Below are 25,987 nucleotides of genomic sequence, written 5' to 3' on the forward strand. Positions count from 1 at the left end.
TTCTCACATCTGTCCGTCCAGACATACCTTGTCTTCTTCTTTGTCAGTTCTGTCAAAGGCGTAGCTATTCTGGAGAACCCCTCAACGAACCGCCGATAATACCCTGCTAAGCCCAAAAAGCTTCTCACTTTAGGAACATTGCTCAGTCTAGGCCAATCTCTAACCGCCTCAATCTTACTTGGGTCAACCAGAATCTCCTTCTTACTGACAATGTGGCCTAGAAATGTAACTTGTGGTAGCTGTTGATGCACAAAATCTCACCAAGGGAAAATATGAGATTTACGACATGAAGCCCCCATTTACATGACGTAGATGCCAAGACGCCATGGCCACGCACGGCCCCTCTCGGACGCCCAGGTGCGACGCTGCTGGCCTCGCTCAGTCACCTTGGCGTGAGGCGCCATGGCCCCGCTCGGCCACCAAGGTGCGCCCCGCCCGTGCTACCTCGACCGCCTCGCTCGGACGCCCAGGCGCGACGCTGTTGGCCTTGCTCGGCCACTTCGGCAAGAGGCTCCATGGCCTCGTTCGGCCCCTCTCCGTCACCCTGGTGCGTCTCGCCCATGTGGCCTCAACTGCCTCGCTCGGAAGCCTAGGAGCGACGCTGCGGGCCTCGCTCGGCCACCTCGGCAAGAGGCACCATGGCCTCGCTCGGCCCCTCTCCGCCACCCTGGTGCGTCTCGCCCATGTGGCCTCAACCGCTTCGCTCGGACACCACCTTTGGCGCACACAGGTGGCCTCGCCTAGCCACGCCCCAGGCGCACGACACGCCCATCTCACTTAGCCCCAACACCAAGTGGGCACGCGAATGGGGCCACACGTCAAAGGAACCTCGCCACCTAAGGTCTCACGAGGAAGTCATCTCACCTCGCACCCATCCATCAAGGCCCCATGCCTATCACATGTACACGCGCCGAGTGTCCCGTTCCCTATACCTTGGGACCCCAGTGCTTAGAGGCTCCAGTACGAGTCGAATGGGACATACATGTACGACCTAGTACTGAGTACGGACACCAGTACCAGTGGGACTGCTGGGATAAGAGTTATGGCCCGTACGTCTACGGCCAAGGGTCAGAGTCGACACCACTACCACCTGCGCCACTATGCTTGCCGCCACTCATCAGACATGGGTACGGACAAGTAGTGGAGACATCCTCCTGAAACCTGCTCTTGTACTGATGTACGACCACAACCTCTGAAGCCACTCCCCTGACATAGTACTTATGTATCGTTTGGTCTCCTGGACCACCATGTACCTAAGGCCATTAGAGCCTACTATAAAATGAACTGGAACACCACCTAAAAGGGGGTTGGAAATTTTACTGTAGAAAGAGTCTTGAGTGTGAATGAAAGACTGAATTCTCCATTATTGTTCTATCATTGTTCTTGAGTGATTGTTCAAGTTTCTACAACTTTTCCATTAGAGATCTTGATTTGATAATTTTTCCAACTCAAGTTAGTTGACGAGTTCTCACCGTCAACAGTTTGGCGCCGTCTGTGGGAACGTTAGTTTCAAGCTACTGTTCCACCATTGTTTCCGGCAAGAAGAAGATGCCAAGACGTTCAAAGTGACTGAAGGAGGCACGGGAGGTAGAGGTTCACCTGAACGGAGTCCAGCTGAAGGCCTCCGTGAAGGATGCTCCTCCACCCAGAGACGTGGAACCCCCGAAAGACCCTGAGGTTCACGGAGGTGATAGAGTGGCCTCGTCACCGGCCGCTCCACCTGGAGGAAGTCCTCCAAGAGCACCACCGGGAAACGCTAACGAGTTCCCTCCTCCAAAACTACCACAGGCACCGAACTCCGGCCGGCAGGACCCTGGCCCATCAACCCGTAGGCATGATAAGCATGCTCGGGTCCATCCCGTGAGCTCAAGTTCGAAGTCTCGGTTCTATGGAGAGGAAATACGTGAGCTTCACCGTAAGAACCAAAGGTTGGAAACCACCTTGGAAAACATGCAAGAGGTCCTGAACGGCCTGTTGCAGGGTAAGTCGAGCGTGACCTTGCCTAAGAGGAAGGAGAAGGGCAAGGATGGGGTGGAGACCACTGTACCGGTAGATGATGGGAGAACCCGACATTCAACCAGTAACACCCCCCGAACGAAGCAACGTGAACAACCTGAACCGCCTAAGCAGGCCCAGAAACCCGCGCCGAGGACCAACGCTGCCCCTCGCAATGAAGACGAGGTCTCCTCTAAAAGAGCACCCTCGAACTTACGGGAGGAGCTCAATAAAAAGAGGGTGGGCAAAGGGACCACGCCCCTTGTGGCACCTCGAGAGGGCAAGGGAAAGGCGGATCTTAGCCCGTCCGCTCTGAGGGACACTCTAAGTACGAGGAGGCAGGACCTAGACATGGAAATGAGGAGCCTGCGAAGCAAGATCGTCACCGCATCAGGCGGTCAGGCCTTTGAGGAGGACTTCGACCACGAGTCGCCCTTTGTGAGGGAGATACAGGCCATCCGGCTCCCTGCCAACTTTATGGAGCCCAATATGACCCCCTACGAAGGGAGCACGGATCCAAAGTACCACCTGGATGCGTTTAATGATCTAATGAAACTGAGGGGGATTGGAAGTGGTGCCAGATGCCATTGCTTCGCTGTTACTCTGAAAGGACCCGCCTACAAATGGTTCAAAAGATTAAGGCCGGGGTCCATCAGATCCTGGCAGCAGTTTTCTGGCGAATTCCTCCAACAACACCATGCCATGAGGGATTACACGATGCCAGGTACCAGCTTGGCCAACGTGAAGCAAGGGGAGAATGAGAGCCTAAAAAGCTACATTCACCGGTTCAATATGGAGGCCGCGAAAGTGGGGAGCCTGACTCACCGAGAGCTAAAAATGGCCATTACAACCAGGGTGCTCCCAGGAAACAAGTTGTGGGATAACATGCTGAAGAGGGAGGTCACTGACTTAGATGACTTCTACGAGAGAGCGCAGAAGTACATACGTGTGGAGGATGGCCACGCAAACCTGAAGGCAGGAAAGGAGGAGCCCCACGCGAATCCCCCAACTAACGACGGGCTGAATGTAGCAAAGAAGAAAAGGGCATACGATGGATCAAGAGATGACCACCAGAGGAAAACCAAACAGGGGAATGATCACAGGCAAGCAGCTTACACTTACTACACAGACCTCACAGACACCAGGGAGAACATTTACCTCACCAATGAAGATCGAGTTCCTTTAAAAAGGCCCCCACTAATGAGAAAGGACCAGTCCAAAAGGGACCCTAGAAGATACTGTCAGTACCACAAGGATACCGGTCACACCACGACAGAGTGTATCCATTTGAAGGAAGAAATTGAGGAACTCATCCGTAGGGGACATTTGGGCAGGTATGTGTGCAAGGATAACCAGAGGCCAGAGGGAGGAGTGTCCCCGCCGCGGGCACGTGAGGTGGCCCCGGAAGTGTAAGGAGAGGTCAGGACCATCTTTGGAGGGCCAGGATTCGGAGGCAATTCTAGGAAAGGGCGAGACAGGTATGCCAAGGAGGCCCGACGAATTCCACCACATTGCGTTTTAAGTTTGGAGCAACGCCCCCCGAAGAGCTTCAAGGGCGAGAATGACTCAATAACTTTCACTGAAGAAGATGCGCAGGGGGTGCACTTTCCTCATAACGACCCCCTGGTGCTAACCGCCCAGCTAGCTAACATGAGGGTACATCGGGTCATGGTGGATAACGGGAGCTCTGTGGACATCTTGTATCGACAGGCGCTGGAAAAGATGGGGTTGAGCCTCCGTCACCTAAAGCCTTGCACTACGACTTTGTATGGGTTTATGGGAGATTCGATGCAACCCCTGGGGACAATCAAATTAGCCCTCACCATGGGGGAGCAACCTAGGCAAACCACCGTAATGGCTAACTTCATCGTGGTAGATTGCACCTCAGCCTTCAATGCGGTATTAGGGAGACCCTCTCTGAGAGAATTGAAGGCGATAACTTCTGTGTATCACCTAGCCATGAAATTCCCTACCCCTGGGGGAGTAGCATGTGTGAAAGGGGAGCAGAAGGAAGCAAGGGAATGCTATAACATGTCCCTCCGTGCAGCCATCAAACCATCCATGCCAATGACGATGGCTGTGCATGAAGTTAGATCCGCACAAGATTGGACCCACAGGTTACGGAGCCTCTCGAGAAGTGCTACCAGCAAGACTTTGGCTCTTAATGCCAAAAGAACCTAAGTTTAATTTGTCCTTCATTACTTTAGCTTATGCAAGTAAGAATCAAAGAGGTTACCTAGGTAACCTCCGTATTAGATGTAACCTCCGTGGTAGATGTAACCCCCCCCCCCCCCTTTTTTATTTACAAAGTCGGTCGTAGACCGCGTGTTATAAATGAAGTTGTTTGCAACTTCATGTGTTATGTTTCTTCGCTACGCAAGCATCAGCCAAAGTGCCTGCCGAAATAAATTTCACCAAACACTTAGGGCGCAGGACAAGAGGCAATAACATGTGGCTAGTAAGGGGAACTTAAAAAGGGCCCTCTAACGGAGGATCCTAAAAAGGACCCCTCGCCCTCCTAAAAAGGAGGCCCCTACCCTAAAAGGGACCCTCTACCAAGAGGACCCCTTGCCCTCCTAAAGAGGAGGCCCCTAAAAGGGACCCTCTACCAAGAGGACCCCTTGCCCTCCTAAAAAGGAGGCCCCTAAAGGGGACCCTCTACCAAGAGGATCCCTTGCCCTCCTAAAAAAGGAGGCCCCTAAAAGGGACCCTCTACCAAGAGGACCCTAAAAAGGACCCTTTAACGAAGATCCTAGAGGGACCCCCTATATCGGGGCCTTAAGCGAAGTCCTTGCAAGGTATCTCCTGGGATCACAAGGATTAGCTACCCTTGTGAACATCGAGGAGGCCGTAGGGACTTAGGAAAAATATATGGTAACGATAGTAATAAGTCTAGAGCGGCCACCAAGCCGCCTAGCCAATAATAAGTCTAGAGCGGCCACCAAGCTGTCTAGCCAATAACAAGTCTAGCCAAAATATGGTAACGACAATAATAAGTCTAGAGCAGCCACCAAGCCGTCTAGCCAAAAAGGGTCCCAAAGGAGACCCTTGCAAAAATAGTACTATGAATAACGACGAGAAGGACGCTTCTCGCAAAGAAATAATAAGCGCGCACAAGAATATACAAAGTTAAAAAAAGTAACAGTGATAATGATATTACAAAGTTAAAAAAAAAAAAAAAAAAAAAAAAGCAAGACTACTTCAAGGCCTCCTAAAGTGGGCACTCCACAAGGCCGCTCGAGCAACGACCTGTTCACCAAAAGAGGAGAAGTCGAAATTAGGATCTTGCCTCCACACATTGTAAAGGGCACGATCTATGGACCTGCGCTCAGTGGTGGCCCTCTCCGCCTCCAAGGAAGCATTCCTCTCCTGCACCGACTGAAGCTCGGCCCTGAGGGCCTCGACTTCGGCCTCCAATTGGGTAACCCTCTACTGAGACGCGTTCGTAGTGGACTTGGCTTCCTGGAGTTCACGCTCCAAGCGAGTGACCTTGCCTTCTAACCTCTTAGTCTTGGCCCTTATTTCCTTCCTCTTCAATGACAAGTTGGAAAATTGGGTCTGGACCTCTGACAACTTAGCATTGGTTCCATTAAGCTCTTCATCAAGCTCCTGTACTCGGGATGTAAGGCAGTTCCTCTCAGCAGCAGATGCAGAGAGGTTGTTAGACAAGTCAACAAACCGCATAGCCAGCGTATAGGTCTGCACAAAAAAAAAAGTTAGCAACAGCAGCAATAAGTGACAAAGAAAAAAAAAAGAATATATGCATAAACACCTATACATAATAGGGCCAACGCGAGGAGCAGGGAATCACCCAAGCCATGGAGCACCTTAGGTTCTCCCCAAGGTCCGTCTGAGCCACGTTCCCAAGGCCATTCCAGTCGGATACAAGGAGGCCCGAGGCAAGCTGGATGTATCGCTGTCTGAACGACGTTGCCATCCGAGTCACCCAGGGCTCCCCATCAGTACCAGGGGCACCTGGCTGGAGGGGGACAGACGACCCGCTTGCCGATGCGGAAGGGGGCGCGGTGGATGTGGAATGCCGAGGCTCTGATAGATCAAAGGGGGGGGACTGCAAGGCCGACGAAATCAGCCCTCGGTGATCCGATGTCATGAGGAGCCTGAGTGAAGGCGTCATGGCCCTCAGGGTCAGGGTAAATACTACACCCCGGAATGTCCTGCTGGTCTTGTGAGTGAGAGGCTATGTCTGGATCATAGGGAGCGCGTGGAGGACAACCCCCAGGGGATGGAGGCGGCTGGTGGAATCCCCCGCGGTCAAGGGGGGCTTCCTCCAGCCCCTCCTCCTCCTCATCGTCATCCGGGCAAGGCTCAGCCAAGGTCTCCTTCATCTTCGTGGACCCAGAGATGGTCCACAACAACTTGGGGTCAGAAACGGGAGATAGCTTGTGGCGGTTCAGATTCTTTATGGTGAAAAGACGCACCGCCTCTTTCCTGACAAGTTCAGCATTGAGGAACCATCTCATGTCTTTCGCTTCCAACCCGACGACGGAGGGTTCGGCGAATCGCTCTGCGCAATACGAGCCATAGTTAGTGTGAGCGTAAGGCACAAAACCATAAGTTGCAAAAACAAAACAAAAAAAAAAGAAGAGAGGAAGTGATGCTCAGAGTACTTACTGGGAGTGGTCCGGAAATCCTCACGGACAGAGAGTGGACCTTCCACGAAGAAAAAGTCCCGCTTCCAAGCCCCCAGGTTAGACACCGAACCCTCTATCAAAGAGGCCCCGTTGTTGTCTTTTTGTAAGTAGTAAAAGCCTTTTGAATTGTGGAGGGGCATGAGGTTGTAGAGGAAATGTACCTCGGTGGCCGTAGGGGCGCGTTTCAACAGTTTCATGTATCCAATGAAAAGGCAGCTCAAAGTCAGCCAACCATTGGGTGCCAGCTGAAGCGGGGCAAGGTCGAAGTAGTTGAGGACTGCCACAAAGAACGAATGCAGCGGAATGGTACCACCCGCTTTTAGAATGTGCTCGCTGAGGGCCACGAAGCCGAGCCTAGGTTGGTCAGCACGGCATGCCTCTAAAGGGTCGTATAGAGCATAATCTGGAGGGACGCGATAGTTATTCACGATGTCCATCAGTTTGTTGTCGGACACGCGCGACACCAGCTCGGACGCTAATAAAGGGGCATCGTCCTGCTCTTGGGTAGATACCTGTCGGCATGCCTTCGGCATATCTACAAAATCAAAAGAAAAATGTGAGGAAGAGACAGAACACTTGACCCTCCATTTTTCTTCCTAGCAAGAGTTTTCCATCAAGGGAGCGGCTGCGAAAGTTCTAAGCTAGGAAAAACTGAGACTAGGGGCTGAGGAGAAGCATAAGCAGCCCCCTGACGGTCATCAGGCAAAGGTGGGCTAGAAGGCTCAGGCGGAAGGTGTCCCTCCATAAACTCTAACTCCCACTGCAATTCAAAAAGGGTCATCCTAAGGCTCGCTACGTGGTCACTAAGGTCTGGGGGGGAAGGTCCTCCGTCTCCTCTCGACACCGAGTCAATTTCACTCTCTACCACCCAAATTTTACGCCTAAGTTCAGCCATGTACCCAAGGTGGCGGATGCGGGCCTGCCTTAAGGAGTCATAGTCCTGGTGAGGATTGCCCTCAGGGGACTCTAAGTCTGAGGACAGGTCAATAAACTCAGCCCCTGGGGGTATGTCGGACGGGTCGTCACTGGCCATGAGACCTCGTCTCAACAGCAAAAGGGGTTCACGTATAAACGAGGGAAAGGCTACAAAACACAAAGGAATAGGCTTAATATCTCTAGATGCAAACGCCCTAAATGGCCCATTACAAGGTATAAAAAGAAAAGAGGAGGGGCGTGCATATGGTCAAACTCACTACAAGCTCAGGCTAAGGAACCCCATCCCGAGTACTGCTAGTTTGGACTCGATAAAAAATAAAAGGGAGAAGGAAAGAAAATATACCTCAAGTGATTAAGAGAGCGAAGTTGGGGTCCAAAGGAGGTTGAGGAGCGAAAAGCACCAAATAGTCGAAAATGCGCGTCTGCAAGAATGGACCAGAAAGATGTGTTAGTCACTAAATAGACACACCAAGAAATTAGCTCATATGTAAAAAAAAAACATGATGAAATAAAGTGAAAAAATAAAACCAATGAAACTATGGCAAAAATGGGGTTGTGGGGGATTGAACCCCTACCTCTTGAAAAAGGAAGGGTTCTCTAAACCACTAAGCCAAGGAAGTAAGGTGGAAATATTAAGACATGCATGAAGGCCTATTTATAAGAACTAAGGTGAATAGACGACAAGAGCACCTAAAGGTACTCTCCTAGACTGGGGGGAAGTGTTGATGCACAAAATCTCACAAAGGGAAAATATGAGATTTACGACATGAAGCCCCCATTTACATGACATAGATGACAAGACGCCATGGCCACGCACGGCCCCGCTCGGACGCCCAGGCGCGACGCTGCTGGCCTCGCTCGGCCACCTAGGCGTGAGGCGCCATGGCCCTGCTCGGCCACCCAGGTGCGCCCCGCCCGTGCTAACTTGACCGCCTCGCTCGGACGGCCAGGTGCAACGCTGCTGGCCTCGCTCGGCCACTTTGGCGCAAGGCGCCATGGCCTCGCTCGGCCCCTCTCTGCCACCCTGGTGCGTCTTGCCCATGTGGCCTCAACCGCCTCGCTAAGACGCCCAGGCGCTACACTGCTGGCCTCGCTCGGCCACCTCGGCAAGAGGCGCCCTGGCCTCGCTCGGCCCCTCTCCGCCACCCTGGTGCGTCTCGTCCATGTGGCCTCAACCGCCTCGCTCGGACGCCTAGGCGTGATGCTGCGGGCCTCGCTCAGCCACCTCGGCAAGAGGCACCATGGCCTCGCTCGGCCCCTCTCCGCCACCCTGGTGCGTCTCGCCCATGTGGCCTCAACCGCCTCGCTCGGACACCACCTTTGGCGCACACAGGTGGCCTCGCCTAGCCATGCCCCAGGCGCACGACACGCCCATCTCACTTAGCCCCAACACCAAGTGGCCATGCAAATGGGGCCACACGTCAAAGGAACCTTGCCACCTAAGGGCTCACGAGGTAGTCATCTCACCTCGCACCCATCCATCAAGGCCCCATGCCTATCACATGTACACGCGCCGAGTGTCCCGTTCCCTATACCTTGGGACCCCAGTGCTTAGAGGCTCCAGTACGAGTCGAATGGGACATACTTGTACGACCTAGTACTGAGTACGGACACCAGTACCAGTGGGACTTCTGGGATAAGAGTTATGGCCCGTACGTCTACGGCCAAGGGTCAGAGTCGACACCACTACCACTTGCGCCACTACGCCTGCCGCCACTCATCAGACATGGGTACGGACAAGTAGTGGAGACATCCTCCTGACACCTGCTCCTATACTGATGTACGACCACAACCTCTGAAGCCACTCCCCTGACATAGTACTTATGTACCATTTGGTCTCCTGGACCACCATGTTCCTAAGGCCATTAGAGCCTACTATAAAATGAACTGGAACACCACCTGAAAGGGGGTTGGAAATTTTACTGTAGAAAGAGGCTTGAGTGTGAATGAAAGACTGAATTCTCCATTATTGTTCTATCACTGTTCTTGAGTGATTGTTTAAGTTTCTACAACTTTTCCATTAGAGATCTTGATTTGATAATTTTTCCAACTCCACTTAGTTGACGAGTTCTCACCGTCAACAGTAGCCAAAACTCACACTTACTGAACTTAGCATATAGCTTATGCTCCCTCAACCGCTGCAGAACCAACCGCAGATGCTGCTCATGCTCTGTCTCTGACTGAGAATACATCAGGATGTCGTCGATGAATACAATCACAAACTTGTCCAAATAATCCTTGAAAACGTTTTTCATCATGTCCATGAAGGCTGCTGGGGCATTGGTTAACCCAAAGGACATAACCAGGAATTCATAATGTCCATACCTCATTCGGAAAGCAGTCTTTGGTATGTCCTCCTCTTTAATCCTTAACTGATGATAACCTGATCGGAGATCTATCTTGGAAAACACTGTTCTTCCCTGTAACTGGTCAAATAAATCATTGATCCTAGGCAGTGGATACTTGTTCTTAATGGTTAACTTGTTTAGCTCCCTATAATCAATACACATCCTAAGGGATCCATCCTCCTTCTTAACGAACAACATTGGAGCACCCCATGGCGAGAAACTCGGTCTGATGAACCCCAAATCAAGTAACTCCTACAACTGAATCTTCAACTCCTTTAACTCAGTTGGAGCCATTCTATAAGGTGTCCTAGATACTGGCTCCGCTCCTCCTACCAACCCTGGCATATCTGCTGGATACAAATCCAGAAACTCACACACCAATCTAGTCTCACCCGGTCCAACCGACACCACCCTGGAGGTGTCCCCAACGCTCTCTAAGAATCCTATGCAACCTTCCTGCATCATGTCTCTAGCCTTCAATACTGAAATCATTGGTACTTGCGGTCCACTAACTGTCCCCACAAACGCAAATAGTACCTCCCCTTCTGGTTCAAAAGTCACCATTCTGCGCTTGCAGTCAATCGTTGTCCCATACTTTGATAACCAATCCATCCCAAGAATCATATCAAAGTCATCCATCTCTAACTCAATCTTATCCACAGACAGTTCCCTACCATCTACCTCTACTGGCAATGCTCTAATCCATTTCCTAGAGACAACCAGTTCTCATGTTGGCAAAAAAGTTTGAAATCCCCTAGCATACACACCACTAGGTCTACAAAGGTGATCTATCACTCTAGCAGATACAAATGAATGGGTAGCCCCTGAATCAAACAATGCAGTATCTAGAGAACCAGCGCTAGAGATCTGACCTGTCACAACTGAGGGGATAGACTCCGCCTCTGTCTGTGTCAAAGTGAATACCCTGGCAGGAGCAAGAGTATCACTCTGCTTCTGCTCCTCCTTCTTGACTTGAGGGAAATCCCTCTTCAGATGACTAGCACTTCCACAAACAATGCAGGCCCTGATCCTGCACTCACCCTGGTATCGTCGCCTGCACTGCAGACACACTGGAAAACTCCTCCAATTGTCACTGCCACCCTGACGACCAGTGGAAGCACCCCGTGCCCTCCTATCTGAACTGGGAGGAACAAAGGAATCTGGGGCCTTCCTCTTCTGCTCACTAGAACCACCACCACGACTGAATCCAACAAAAGGAGGCACTCTCCTCCTAGCATCGCGCCTAACAATGCTTTCCTTCCAAATCTAATCTTCGGCCCTCTCAGCAGTAAGGGCCTTGTCCACTACCTGGCCATAAGTAGTAGTCTCTGGATCCAAGGTAATATTCACATCGCGGGTGATCATAACATTCAACCCCCGCATAAACCTGTCCCCTCTTGCTGCATCAGTCGGCACTAAATCTGGTGCAAACTTCGCCAGTCTGTCAAACCTTAAAGTATACTCTGTCACTGTCGACCGGTTCTGAGTCAGGTTGACAAACTCATCAACCTTCGTAGCTCGAACTGCCACACTGTAATACTTCTCGTTAAATAGGTTTCTGAACTCTTCCCAAGTCATAACTGATACATCCCTTCTTTGAACCACCACGTCCCACCACATGTAGCTAGCATAAGCTACCCTCTCATTCCCCTTAACTCTCATAAAATCCAGAATTAAGGAAGTCATATTCATCCACTGCTCTGCCCGTAGTGGGTCTGATCCACCCTCAAAGGTGGGAGGATGTTGTTTCCTGAACCTCTCATACAAAGGTTCCCACCTGTTCTCCATAACAGGTTGAACCGGCACTGGCGCTGCAACCTGCTGAACTGGCAGCCCAGTGACCTGAGGTGGGGCCTGCTGCCTCAACTGACACAACTCTTCCTCTGTTTGCTGCAGTGTTGCTTCCATCTCAGCGAACATCTCTTGCCAATTCTGTGGGGCAGGTGGAGGGTCCTGACCCTGGTTGTCATCCTCGGTCCCACTACCGCGGAGTCTAGCTGATTGTCGAGGTATCTCAACAAATATGCCTGCAACCAACGACGCCGCTCATCAGGCATGATAACAACATCCAAAACCACCTCCCAAACACATCAGTCATCCACAAACAGTAACTCATATAGCATATAACACACAACGAGCCATGCCCTGGCATCATGCATATGTTAACTCATTCATCATGCCCTATATAAGATAAACAAGCAAACAAGGCATTCAAGCACATATTCAAACATATCAGTCAATCATACCAACCAACCCTGAGTCGAGCTTGTCACTCACAGCGAGTGTACATGTTCGGTAAATCTCCAGAACCAATAACCTTGGCTTGCTCTGATACCAAGTTGTAATGCCCTATTTCTTAGAGTCGTTACTAAGTGAGTTTAAAAACGTGCATTCAATTCACTAATCGAGTTTTTAGGTCAAATAGTGTAATTAAGCCATAAACAAAGGAAAACTTTAGAAATAACTCCATTTCATTGAAAATCATAAAAGTTTAACACTTGGGATCCCAAAATACAGTTTAGAAACATTTACAACAAATAAATTGAATCGAGTTGACTAAACGACAAAATCTAGGTTTATTTACAATCATCTCCCAAAATCCACTGGCTGTGGCAGCCAGGCAGGCCAAACATGTACACACTGCTTCATGCCTGCTACGCTCATGGTTGGTTGGCTTTCTCCTTGCCTTTACCTTCACCAAAGAGCATCTGTGAGCCGAACCCCAGCAAGAAAACCCACAAACAGATAACATATGCCAAACAAACACCAAGTATATAAACTGGCCATCAATAGGCTAAACACATACGGTCTAGCCGACCGAGGCACTTTACCAGGCCCTAGGTTTGCGGTCCACACCGTGACAATATCCCAGGTATCCTTTAGGGACTCGCCCTGGCAACTCGCACTCCACGTGCTCAACGCTGCTCCCGGCCCTTTGTCGTTCTCGGCTCTTACCGATCATTCACATAATTGCATTCATAGCATAACAAGCATATATTGAATACTAACCAATTCAATCAAAGGGATACGTCCTAAAATTCAAACACATTGGGCTCAGCCCTGCATACAAGCTCTATGGGAACAAGGGTTTTCTTACCTTAGATTCCCTAGCTCCGTTCACTTGATCCTCGAGCACGATCCCTCTTGATTCCTAGCGTACAACCAATCACAGCCATAGATCAGAATCATCACCAAACCTCAAGTACAACACCTAACCTCGGGACCAATCCTGAGCCCTGGGGAAGCCCCAATTCCTCCAAACAAGGTGGTGGAATCGAACCCCAAACCCCCGGGCAAAAACCCTTGAAAATAACTCAAAAACCCCTTTCTGGATGCAAGGTAGCGCTACATCGCTCTAAGGAGGGCGCTACAGCGCTAAAAATAGAGCCCGACTCACCCAGAACACTTGGCCTAGCACTACAGTGCCCAAAGGCTAGCGCTGTAGCACTACTCACAAAACCGCGAAACCTGCCATTTTCTCCTTCGACTTTCCCCGAGCCAAACTTGACCAAAACTCATCCAAACTTTACCCAAACTTAAAAACAAGCCTACTAACATATCTAACTCATCCCAAGCATCCCAACCATACACAACTCAACCACATGCATCCTTAATCCAAGATTTCACCATAACTGAACCTAAAACTCAGATACTCAACCAGAACCATAGAAATCACAAAGCTTGAAACTAAAGTTCCTTACCTCTGGTGAATGAACTTGGCTGAGGTTATCTTCCACCTTTGCTTATCCTTCACCTCCTCAAATTCCCAACTTCAACTCCCTAAGTTTCCCACAGAACCTTGCTTAGAAAATTGGCTCAACACCAACATCAAAAACTTGAGAAAACCTCAAAGTCTTACCTCAAGTGGATGAATTTCTTTGCCAATTTCTCAAGCTAACACATGGATTCTAGCCTCTAGCTCCTGCCCAAACTCCTCCTGAGTTTCTGCTCCAAAAGAACTCAAAAACTGGTGGAGAAATGCCAAACCGACCCTGCCTTTCTTTCCCTTTTTCTTTCCTTCTTTTCCTTTCTTTTCTTTCCTTCAGAACATTTCCAGCCCTTTCTACTCGTCCCACTAAGGCATAAAGCCTAAGTTATTCCTATCCCTTATATGCCAAATGACCACAATACCTTCCCATAAATCCTAAGTCTTTAAATCTACCTAGGGATATTTTGTTCTTTTCACCCAATGCCCGCTAATTCCTCAAGTGTCTCTAATATTTACCGCTTACCTCCCGACACTTAGCTAATCACCAGTTATATTCTCCAATATCAAAGTAGATCCCAATATATTCTCTAAATTCCTATTTATACCCCAGGCTCGGCCCAAGCCAGGTATAAATCCCCATCGTGACTTTTTCGCTAGCTCTCTCACTAGGATCGTCTCGATTCACAGATCACAAATATATCCACATAATAATGTGGTCTCAACAATTTATCACATTTATATACAGTTATGCCCCTGACAACCAAATGGGGCCCACAATGCATATTTAATCACCTAAACATGCATTCTATCCACATATTCATTAAATTCACATAGATTAATATAGTATAACAATTATTGCCCTCCAGGCACACTAATTAAGGCCCCAAGCCTTATTAGTAAATTTGGGTCGTTACAGTAGACCTAGTGAGTATTGTACTGCGGGGTTTGGGACGATTTTTCCTATAGGGGAACTGGTAGTTTCTAGGAGGTGGATTAGAGCACTGCTAGTAATGGTTGATGGTAGGGACTTATTGGTAGAGTTGATTGAGTTAGGTATGGAGGATTTTGACATGATCTTGGGGATGGATTGGCTGGCTAGATACAGAGCTATGATTGATTGTAGGAAGAAGATGGTGACCTTTGAGTCGGAGGGCAAGGATCCCTTTGTTTTCGTGGGTGCAGTGTGTGGACCTCGCATACCCATGATATCAACGTTGACAGCCAGGGACTTATTACAAGGATGGTGTATACGTTTCCTGGCTAGTGTGGTGGATACTACCAGAGTTTTGCCAACAGAGTCGGGAGAGACTATATTGGTTCGTGAATTGTTGGATGTATTCCTTGAGGATTTACCAGGGTTGCCGCCGCACAGGGAGATTCAGTTTGTCATTGAGTTTGCACCGGGGACAGAGCCAGTGTCCAGGGCACCATATAGAATGGCACTGGCAGAGCTGAAGGAATTGAAGATACAGTTACAGGAACTTCTGGATTTAGGGCTTATCGAGCCTAGATACTCGCCATGGGGTGCTCCAGTTTTGTTTGTGAAGAAGAAGGACGAGACTCTGAGGATGTGTATAGACTACAGATAGTTGAACAAGTTGACTATCAAGAACAAGTATCCTCTGCCAAGGATTGACGACTTGTTTGATTAGCTGCAGGGAAAGACGGTATTCTCGAAGATTGATCTTCGATCTGGGTATCACCAGCTGAGGATCAAGGACGAGGATATACCAAAGATGGCCTTCCGAATGAGGTATGGGCACTATGAGTTTCTGGTCATGTCGTTTGGTTTAACTAATTCCCCAACAGTCTTCATGGACTTAATGAATAGGGTGTTTAGGGACTTCTTGGATCAGTTCGTCATTGTCTTCATGGACGACATTTTAGTGTACTCCAATTCAGAGGCAGAGCACGACCAACATCTTCGGCAGGTCTTGAAGAGATTAAGAGAGCATCGACTGTATGCCAAGTTTAAGAATTGTGAGTTTTGGCAACCAGAAGTGACATTTCTTGGACACATAGTTGGTGAAGATGGGATTAAGGTGGATCCATCTAAGGTGGAGGTAGTGAGAGATTGGCCGAGGCCAAGGAACGCCTTAGAGGTTCGGAGTTTCCTCAGGTTAGTAGGTTACTATATGCAGTTCGTGGAAGGGTTCTCGAAGACTGCTGCACCGATGACAGAATTGAACATGAGGCAGAGGCGGCGACTTATTACTGCACCTGTGCAGTGTCTTCCTTTGGAGGGAGGAAAGTTCATGGTATATTGTGATGCATCAAGGTTGGGCTTGGGCTGTGTGGATATGCAAAGCGAGAAGGTTATAGCTTATGCATCACAGGAGCTGAAGGAGTATGAGCAGCGGTATCCTACCCATGACTTAGAATTGGCAGTACTGTTATTCGCACTGAAGGTCTGGCGACATTATCTATATGGGGAGAAGTGCGATATATACACCGATCATAAGAGTTTGAAATACTTCTTCACCTAGAAGGACTTGAACATGAGGCTGAGGCGTTGGCTGGAGTTGTTAAAGAATATGACTGTGATATTCTTTATCACCTAGGGAAAGCCAATGTAGTGGCAGATGCATTGAGCCAGAGGGGCTTGGGGCAGTTATTTAGTTCCACTCAGATTTCGAGAGCGTTGGCTGATGAGATGTCCAGAGTGAGGACAGAGTTGGCGGTGGTCCGGTTGGCCAACATTACTTTGCAGTCAACCCACCTAGAGCAGATTAAGGAGGGTCAGGTTGTAGATGCACAGTTACAAGAGCTTAGAGAGAATGTCTTGGCGGGGGTTGCTAAGGACTATTCTATTTATGAGGTTGGTCTGCTACGGTATCAGGGTCAGATTTGGGTTCTGACTAATGTGGGGATCAGATGAGAGATACTAGTTGAATCTCATACTACGTCGTACTCACTTCATACGGGTACCACGAAGATGTATCAGGATCTACGGACGTTGTATTGGTGGCCCGGGATGAAGAAGGATATGGTGGAGTATGTGGCTAGGTGTTTGACCTGTTAGCAGGTGAAAGTTGAACATCAGTGACCAGCGAGGTTGCTTCATCCTTTGGGTATTCATTTGTGGAAATGAGAGGATATTACGATGGAATTCATTGGAGGTTTACCCAAGACAGTGGGGCTTCGTGACTCGGTGTGGGTGATAGTGGACAGATACACTAAGTCAGCTCATTTTCTTCCAGTGAAGATGACTTATACGGTGGATCAGTATGCAGAGTTGTATGTGACAGAGATTGTAAGTCTCCACAGGGTTCCTAAGTCTATAGTGTCAGACCGAGATCCTATCTTTACCTCCATGTTTTGGGGTAGTTTATAGAAGGCTATGGGGACTCAGTTGAAGTTCAGCACAGCCTTTCATCCTCAGACTGATGGACAGTCTAATAGGATGATTCAAGTGTTGGAGGATATGATTAGGGCATGCGTGATCGACTTTGAAGGATCTTGGAGTAAGTATCTCCCGTTGATTGAGTTTCCATACAACAATAATTATCAGTCAACGATTGGAGTGGCTCCATATGAGATGTTATATGGGAGGAGATGTAGATCACCCATTCATTGGGATGAGATGGGTGAGAGGAAATATTTGGGACCAGACATGGTTCAGAAGACTAATGAAGCTATTGAGAGGATCCGAGCTAGAATGCTTGCTTCACAAAGTAGGTAAGAAAGCAACGCTGATCCTAAATGTAGGGACATGGAGTTCCAGGTTGGGGACCACGTGTTTTTGCAAGTTTCACCACTACGAGGGGTGAAGAGGTTTGGGAAGAAGGGCAACTTGAGCCCTCGATTTATTGGGCCTTTCGAGATCCTGGAGAAGATCGGACAGGTGGCTTACAGGTTAGCTTTGCCACCATCGTTGTTGGGAGTTCATGACATATTCCATGTTTCTATGCTTCAGAAGTACGTCTCAGATACCACACATATGTTAAAGTATGAAGACTTGGAATTGCAGAAAGATTTATCCTATAAGGAGCGATCGTTTCAAATTTTGATTGGAAAGAAAAGGTTCTGCGGAACAAGATAATTCATCTGGTTAAAGTATTATGGAGGAATAGCTGGGTCAAGGAGGCAACTTGGGAGCTTGAGTCAGCAATGCAGGATCAGTATCCTAAGTTATTAAGGTAAATTTCGAGGACGAAATTCTTAGTAGGAGGGGATAGTTGTTATGACCCAAAATCACTAATAAGGCTTATGTGTCGGGAGGGCATAATTGGTTTATGTGTGATTTAAATGATTTAATGCATGATTATGTGATAAGCATTGTTATATGATTATATGGATAAGTGAAATGTATGTTTTATGTCCTGAAATTCAGCACGAGTCTTTTAGACAACTCGGATACAGCTGGCTAGCCAAAAACTGTAATAGATGATCCAAAAGTTCATATTTCCTCTGTAAAGACAGCGCGATTCCCCAGGTAAATAGCACGAGCTTATGTACACAAAGCAATAGGCACGTGCTGGAAATACTTTTGAAGCATAGCATCCGAGACACGAGCTGACGCTACACTCAACTCGGGGTATTATGAAGATCTGCCATTTCCCTAGATCTTTATAAACCTAGATACATTATGTAAACGTGCGTGGACAGGCATTACATGTCCACAAATCCCTGAAATCCTAGACACGTAATATAATCTTGCACGATCAAACATCACATGTCCGGTTATCCCTGATGACCTATGATCAGTTTTACCTAATGATTAGTCCATACCTTAATATAAACTGTAATATTCATCATTAGTGTGAGACAAGGCACACGAGGAATTTGGATTCACGTGATGACCCCAATGCCTATCCAGGGAATTTCTCTATAAATAATAAGACATTGGATAGGGAGAGGGGTAGTGGTTTTTTCTCTGTAATGCAAAATCTCTGTCAAAATTGAGAGAGAGATAAACAGTAATAACATAGACTCGTAGACTAAGGGGATATTAACCTTCAAACCACGTAAAAAGGGACAAGTGTTCTTTATATTTCGTTTCTAGTGTTTTTAAATCCCATTTACTTATTATGGTTTACCATAAAGCACTAATCCATCCCGGCTATTTACATAATTCACTATTGGCGAAAAACTGCTTCAACATATGTTTATAAATTTTAATATGCATGTAGGCCCAATTTATCTTATATGGGCATATTTGTAATTTTGGCCCGTTGAGGGCATAAATGTAATTATTTGTGGTAAATTATTGAGACCACATTATTATGTGGATATATTTGCAGCATATGGCTCGAGACGGTCCTTGTGAGTGCTTTGGCGAAATAGTCACGGCGGGGATTTATACCCGGCTCGGGGGAGCCTGGGGGTAGTTTCGGGAATTTAGGACATATATTGGGGATTATTAGACATTGGGGAAAATAATTGGTGAATAATTGGATGATGGGTTTAAATGGTAAATATTAGGAACACTTGAGGAGCTGGTGGGAATTGGGAATAAATGACCATTCTATCCCTAGATTTAAGTTAAAGGTTATATACTTTGGAGGGGCAATATGGTCATTTGCTTAGGTGAAATATTCAGAATTGTTAAGAGTAAATAGAAGATGGCGGAATTATTCAAAGAAAGAAGGAAAAAGAAGACTCTTTCTCAGCTCTCTCTCTCCCACGTATCTCTATCTCTCTCTCTTGCTCTCTTTTGAGTTGAAGCTAAGGATCAAGGTCTTAGGCTAGTTTTTGGGCTGGTGACCTTTGAAGAAGTTGGAGAGGAATTTAAGCTGGAGTTGAAGATGGAAAATAGGGAGGAGCTCAATCATAATTGAGGTAAGGATTGTGGTTTTAACTTTGAATTTTGCTGGATTTCTGGATATAATCATTAGATGAATTGGATTTAATTATGTGGAATTGAGCTGAGTGCTTTGAAGCTTAGTGTAACGTCCTGCATTTTTAGGTACCTTTAAATGACTCGGGTCGGGATTTGTTGTCGAGTTAAGAATATTACTTTAAATAATATTATATTTGTTTGGAAATTATTCCATGAGTTATTGCTAGACAAAATATGAATTTTGTGATTTAAAAGTCAAGATAAGACTTTCGGTCCTGGATCGACACAAAATCCCTGATCGGGTAAAAATCTCAGAAAATAAAATGAAAAGCTATGGCAATATATATTTTGGGCATAAAATACATTCATAAAAATTAAAGATCATTAATTTTGCCAAAATATTTTTGTATGAATTTCCTTAATGGGTTTAAAAACCAAATAAGGATCATTAATCCTTACAAATGATTTTTATTAAAATGACCAAACTGTCCAAAATAATAATAATAATGAATTATGAGAGTCATAATTAATCCGAGCATACTGTATGGATAACTATAGTATTGGCTAGCGTAACTGGACTGAACGTTGGAGGGTGAAAACCTGCTGAGTGCCAAGGACTCCAAGTAAGTCAACTTATATTGTGTGGCTGCAACATGAAACAATTATTGTATTGTATGTTAGTTGATAGACCCAAAACGAGTATGTTTTAAAAATTTATAACTCGCAAACGCACGAATCGTATATGAAATATAGTGTTCATATAAGCACGACACCGAACCCAAATGAGTTGTCTAAAATAAAAAAGAAAACTATTTTAAATCAAAATTAATAAATTCTAACCTAGCTCCAAAGATTGATGAGATTTAGTGTCATGAATATAAAATAAAAGATTTAAAATAAAGCTATTTAAGAGAATGAAAATAACTCAATAATGATTTTAAAATAAATGGTAAAAGGAAAGATTATTAATATACTAGAATCCACAAAATGTAAGTTTAATAATATTTATTAGGATATTGATTCCCAAGTTTTAGTGATAGTTAAAATAAACAAACTATCATTTTCCAAATAGATTTATAATTTTAAGCATAAATTACTTCTAAAAAGATAGGATTTTTCTTCACTTTTCAAAAAGTATAATTTCAAAGAATTTAATGTGAATCAACCTAATGAAACAACAAAAAATCAAATAACATTATTTATAAGGCAAAACATAATATTTTTGTTCTAAGCATTGGATGTGTACAATTTAATGACACGTCTTACACAAAGAATATTATGTTTTTGCACTAATGAAGAACAAAGTGTAATTATGTGCTAACTATAAAAAGTACAAGATATTTAAGATGAAAGAAGATATTTGAAAAAGAAAAATCCATAAACTTTGTTGCACAAAATGGGAAATCAACATACAAAATAAATACTATCTAGTTACATATTGTTTCATCATCACCTTAATAATCTTAAAAAGATTATAAACTCATAACTAGAATAGAAAATACAAACATAACTCAGGAAAATTTGGAGGAAAACCGCCAAATTATTTCTCTAAAAATACATAGAAAATTAATCAAAAAGAAGAAGAAGATGAAGAGAATAGAGAGGTCTGAAAGTGTAGAAATTGTGTAGTGTAACCTCTCCTCAAAATTAAGCACTCCCAAATGGTCTTGAAAATTCCCTATTTATAGCCAAAATGAGAGTATTAAAATAATCAATGTTGACGCGGTTCTTCGCCAACTAGTAATTATACGAATAGATAGGATGGATTAGTGCAAATTGGTGAACCGTAATATGAAAATAATTATATTATGGATTTGAGAAACTAATAGCATGGGAAGATGGTCACTCCTTTCTTTTTAGGTGGTTCGAAGGTTAAAATCCCTCTAGTTCACCAGTCGATATTATTGACATCTCTTGACTATTTCTTACAGAGTGTTTCTTTACAAAGATATGCCAACCCCTTGCACTACCCAGGGACATGGTATTTATAGGAAGAAGATATCTAGGTTGGTAATGGGGTCATCCCGTGATCTCTTTATCCTTCACGTCATCTCTGTGACACTGATGATTAATTCCTAAACTTTGCAGTGAAATGTGGTCTAATCAATAGGTGAGGACGGATAATGGACCGCATGGCCCAAATCAGATACGGGATGTCCGGATGCGCACGTTTATACTACGCATCCGAGAAATCAGGAATAAAAGACATGTGATGTCTGATATATACACGTTTATATTGCGTGGTTGGCTTTACAAGGATTCGGGTGTCAGATCTCTTCCACATCATGAGCTTATGGTGGCCCCAGCTCGTGACATTCATATTGTTGACACGATGCCTCCGAGTAGCAGTTAACTCTCTAATCAGCTTGGGCTGGACAAATGGAGGCCCGTAACAAAACAACTCCGGGTGGACTATTTACACGTGGCAGATCGAATTAGGCCTTTTTCTATCTCGCCAATAATGCGTGGATATTTAGGGCGTACAATCAATTTAAATTAATTAAATTGATTAAATTAATTACATTAATAATAAAATGGAAAATAGGGGTAAATTATAGGGTGTAATGATGATTTTGGGGTAAAATGTGTGGAAAAGTTTGGGTAAAAAGTTTGTATTTTTAGACATTGGGGACAAGGGAACACATGTGCTTTTATTGAGCTCAAGAGTGGAAATGGCAGGGTGTTGGGCAGGCCACTGGCATGATGGGTTGGGCTTTTGCAGCTGGCTGGAGGAAGGCCTACGTGGCTGTTGGCTGGAGGTGTGAGGGCTTCGGTTGGCATGGGTTGAATGGAGGGGAGCAGCTGGGGTGGCTTTGGCTAAGGCGTTGGAGATTGCTGTGCCAGACAGGCTGGTGTGGTACACGGGATGAGGATTGAAGCAGGCATGGGTGGAGGGAGGCTGCTGGCTGGGGCCTTTGTTGGGCCTGGGTCTTCGGCTGGGCCCATTTGGCTGGAGGAGGGGCACGAGCCGAAGGATTGGAAGCTGGCGGGCAAAAGTAAGGCAGCAGGGGCTTTGGGCCTGGGCAGAGGTGGTCCCAAGGGAGCTGGCAAGGGACTTCGGGCCTTCACTGGCAGCGGGGCCTTGACAAAATCTAGGCTTCGTTACTCTTAAAATACTAAATTTTACTTCATTTCTTTTAGTTATACTCCTTTTCCTTTCCTCCATGTCAATCAACCAAACATACAATTTCAATTCATATAAACTATCATAAATTAAGTTAAAATTAAATATTTTCAACAATAAAATATACAATATTAATCTCATGAAAATATTAATCAAAGCTAAATCTACTTTGACCTTTAAGTTCAATAAAATGATATTTTTGACCTATAACTAAACAACAATAATTCAAACAATTAAACTACAATATTTTGCAACAAAATAACTATAAAAACACACAAAAATATAAAAAATCAAAATAAATCCAATAAATTCAAAATTACTTTAAAACTTAATAAATTAATTAAAAACTCAAGACTCAAGCAACAATTAGCATAAAAATGTGGTAAAATAACTCTATTTTGTAGAGTTATCATTAGTGTGGGGACACATGTACATATATACACTGTCGTAGAGAGTTTCTTAGAGACGTTAGTTTAGTGAGTGCAGATTTAGAAAATATGAACGGTACATATGCGTCATATCCTAGACGGCTGATCCCCGTCACACTGCTTGATTTTATTATGTTTGGCTCATTACTGCGACGAGTGGCCAAGAGGTGAGAATTGCTAATTAAACCTAGGGGCACCAAAATGAATGGGACCTAGGGGCCCTCTTGCTTACTTAATCAGTGAATGGTTTAAACCCGAGCAAGTGCTCTAATAAGTTATTCCTCGATAGCAGATGTGAATATTGGCCATTCAGTGAGAGTGCCTAGAGATACAAGGGATTCCCAAGATTGAACGAGGCTGAACACCCTAGGGCCAAGCGCTCACAAGCACCACTGATTAACATAGAAGTCTCTGTAAAATCGTGTAAATTCGATTTACTATTGGATAAGTAGCGATGCCCTAGGTAACACGATAGTTACCCTTGATGGGGATATTTATTGGCTAGATCACAGTGTTGAGACTTGGTTCTCTCTTACAGATTAGCATTTATGTTGGAGAGCGTGTTATGCCTAAATTGTTGGAAGTTGTCGAGCGTTGGTCTTAAATTATATTATGATATGATATATCTGCTTGCTTTGGGATTTTCTGAGTGCAGGGATATATTTGTTGATAAGATATAGTTGTGAAATAATATATCTGCTTGCTCTGGGATTTTCTGAGTGCAGAGATATATTTGTTGATAAGATATAGTTGTGAAATAATATATCTGCTTGCTCTGGGATATTCTTAGAGCAAGGATATATTTGTTAATAAGAAATAGTTGCGATATAATATATCTACTTGCTCTGGGATTTTCTGCGTGCAGGGTTTTGTCTGTTTATAGGAAATAATTTATCATTGGTTATCAGGCATGACCATAAGTTTGCCAGGACGCTTTTGCGTTCTTGAAATTGATAGTGTAGTGTTCGGATGGATCCGGAACTCTAATTCTTTGCATGCTTTGTTTTAAGGTTGAACTTACCAAGTGTTTTCGCTTACCTAGTTGTTTCATGTTGTAGGTAACAGCAAGAGCAAGGTAGAGCAGTGAGTGCTGGAGTCTACCTTTCAAATGTACATGTGGACCGACCTTTTGGGCAGCCGTTTTATTTTTGGAAATGTTATGTAATTTTCCTAAACTAGGCTCACTCTACTCGTTATAAAATATGTTTGTAAATAAATGTTAAGTATGGCCATATGACTTTTTAAAAAGTTTTTTTATATGGGTTTTTGAGAAATTTTTTTAAATGAAAACATTTATATTTCAGCATTATCGAGTCTTGAAAATCCGAGTCATTACACTTGGTATCAAAGCTCGAGTTGAGCCGATTCTGTAGACAACCCACATGTACATTTCACAAAGATAGATCGACACTCACTGCAAGTACTGTCTTTTCGTATATGTTTTCCTTGCTTTCTTTTATTTACCTCAATTCTATAAATTTTAGGTTATAGTCGATAGGAAACCTTCCCATGATCCCAATGCCTAGGATAAATTACTATAGAATCTTTAACGATGAGAATCTGTGACGCTTCAAGTACGATCAACAACATCATCATGTCGTTTGGCAATGGACTAATTACATGACATAATTCCTTGACAGAGCCAACATACCCGAGCGATGGAGAGTGTGATATGACACACTTGTCTGAGAGGCTCAACACAGATATGGTTTCATCACAGACATTGACAACTAATTTGTGACACATGGGATGACATCCATATGCAGATCGAGCTAGCATTTGGGCCATGGATTGACCAATCTCTGTGGGGGATAGCACACCTCGAGGTAGAGGAGGATCCGAGAAGCCGGATGAGGATACCGACATAAAGCCGGATATCCTGATGGATAGCCTAGATTAGGTTATGATATGGGGTCTTGTTGATACTTTTTGTACAGACCTTGCAAACCTACTAGGTTGTAGGGCTTTGGTGTAGTAGTAGCAGGCAGATGTAGAAACCCAATGTGTAGGGTTCTCTTTTTGGATTTATCGTTCTACTAACTAAAATCTTATGGCATGATCTTTCAGAATCATTTTGTATTGCTAGGTAATATCCTTGAATATTATGACTACCAGTTTTGAGTCGAATCATCATTGTTCTTCTTTCTTGTTTATGAGCAAAAATGATATGCTCACTACTATACATTGTGGTATAAAGACTTGCAATGGTGCCTAACACTCGAGCCAGGGAAGGTCAAGCTGTTAATCAACCAGGCCCAGCCGAGAGTGCGGCTGTTGACTAAGATGTAGGTCGTGGCCGAGGCAGAGGAAGGGGCCGAGGCTGAGGACAAATAGTACAACCAGAACCAAATTTGGCAACTCAGATAGAGGATCTTTCACTTTGTGGTGGCTACTGAAAGGGAAAAGGTAATTTGTGTTGGTATCAACTTCTTGCTTCTATGCGCTTAGGAGCTTTTTTTTTATTTTAAATCAAACAAATGGCAATGAAAAGAGCTCAGAGAGGAAGAGGACTTGCTGGCCAAGGCTAGGGCACACCTGCTGCTAGAGCTTAGAACGCACCTGCCGCTAGAGCTCCAAATCAAGCTGCTAGAGTTCACGAGATAGCTGAGCAGATAAATAATCTGCAAAGGCTAGTGGAGACGCAGAGATCCCAAATTGTGTTATATTATTTTATAATATAATGTTTTAGATTAAATAAATGTGACAAAGAGTGTCACATATTGTAACATATAATAGAGAGTTACAATATTTAGATATATGAGATATATCCAAATAATGTAACATATTTGGTGTTACAAATTTGTAACTTCCAAATATTACCCTTTATTGTGTAAATTTGTTGTTACACAATATTGAGATGAATTTCATAAAGCCATATTTGATATGGCTGTGAGAGATATGATTTTAACCCCAATAATGTGTTTTTGGAGTTACAAAATCATTTGGGAGGGTTTGGAACCGTTTGGAGAAACAGCACATTTTTTGTGCTGAAATTGGTCGGTGGCCGCGGCCA

General features: G+C 45.1%; 1 protein-coding gene across 1 annotated transcript; it reads right to left on the bottom strand.

Moving 5' to 3' along the window:
- Positions 1–4,865: 4,865 nt before the first annotated feature.
- On the bottom strand, positions 4,866–7,857 carry LOC133780686 (uncharacterized). The gene is made up of 2 exons (XM_062220265.1): positions 6,628–7,857; positions 4,866–6,520 (listed from the first exon to the last, which is right to left on the bottom strand). Exons 1-2 carry the CDS (start codon positions 7,178–7,180, stop codon positions 6,051–6,053), a joined length of 1,023 nt encoding a protein of 340 aa, XP_062076249.1. The 5' UTR covers positions 7,181–7,857; the 3' UTR covers positions 4,866–6,050.
- Between the last annotated feature and the right edge of the window lie 18,130 nt (positions 7,858–25,987).

Source organism: Humulus lupulus, chromosome 5 (genome assembly GCF_963169125.1).
Source record: "Humulus lupulus chromosome 5, drHumLupu1.1, whole genome shotgun sequence".
NCBI lineage: Eukaryota > Viridiplantae > Streptophyta > Magnoliopsida > Rosales > Cannabaceae > Humulus > Humulus lupulus.

What these genes read in the sequence shown, in the direction of transcription:
- LOC133780686 (XM_062220265.1), bottom strand. Translation starts at nt 7,180, where the DNA reads ATGCCGAAGGCATGCCGACAGGTATCTACCCAAGAGCAGGACGATGCC. An exon ending in GGATTTCCGGACCACTCCCA is followed by an intron (nt 6,521 to 6,627) that starts GTAAGTACTCTG and finishes CGTATTGCGCAG; the next exon opens with AGCGATTCGCCGAACCCTCC.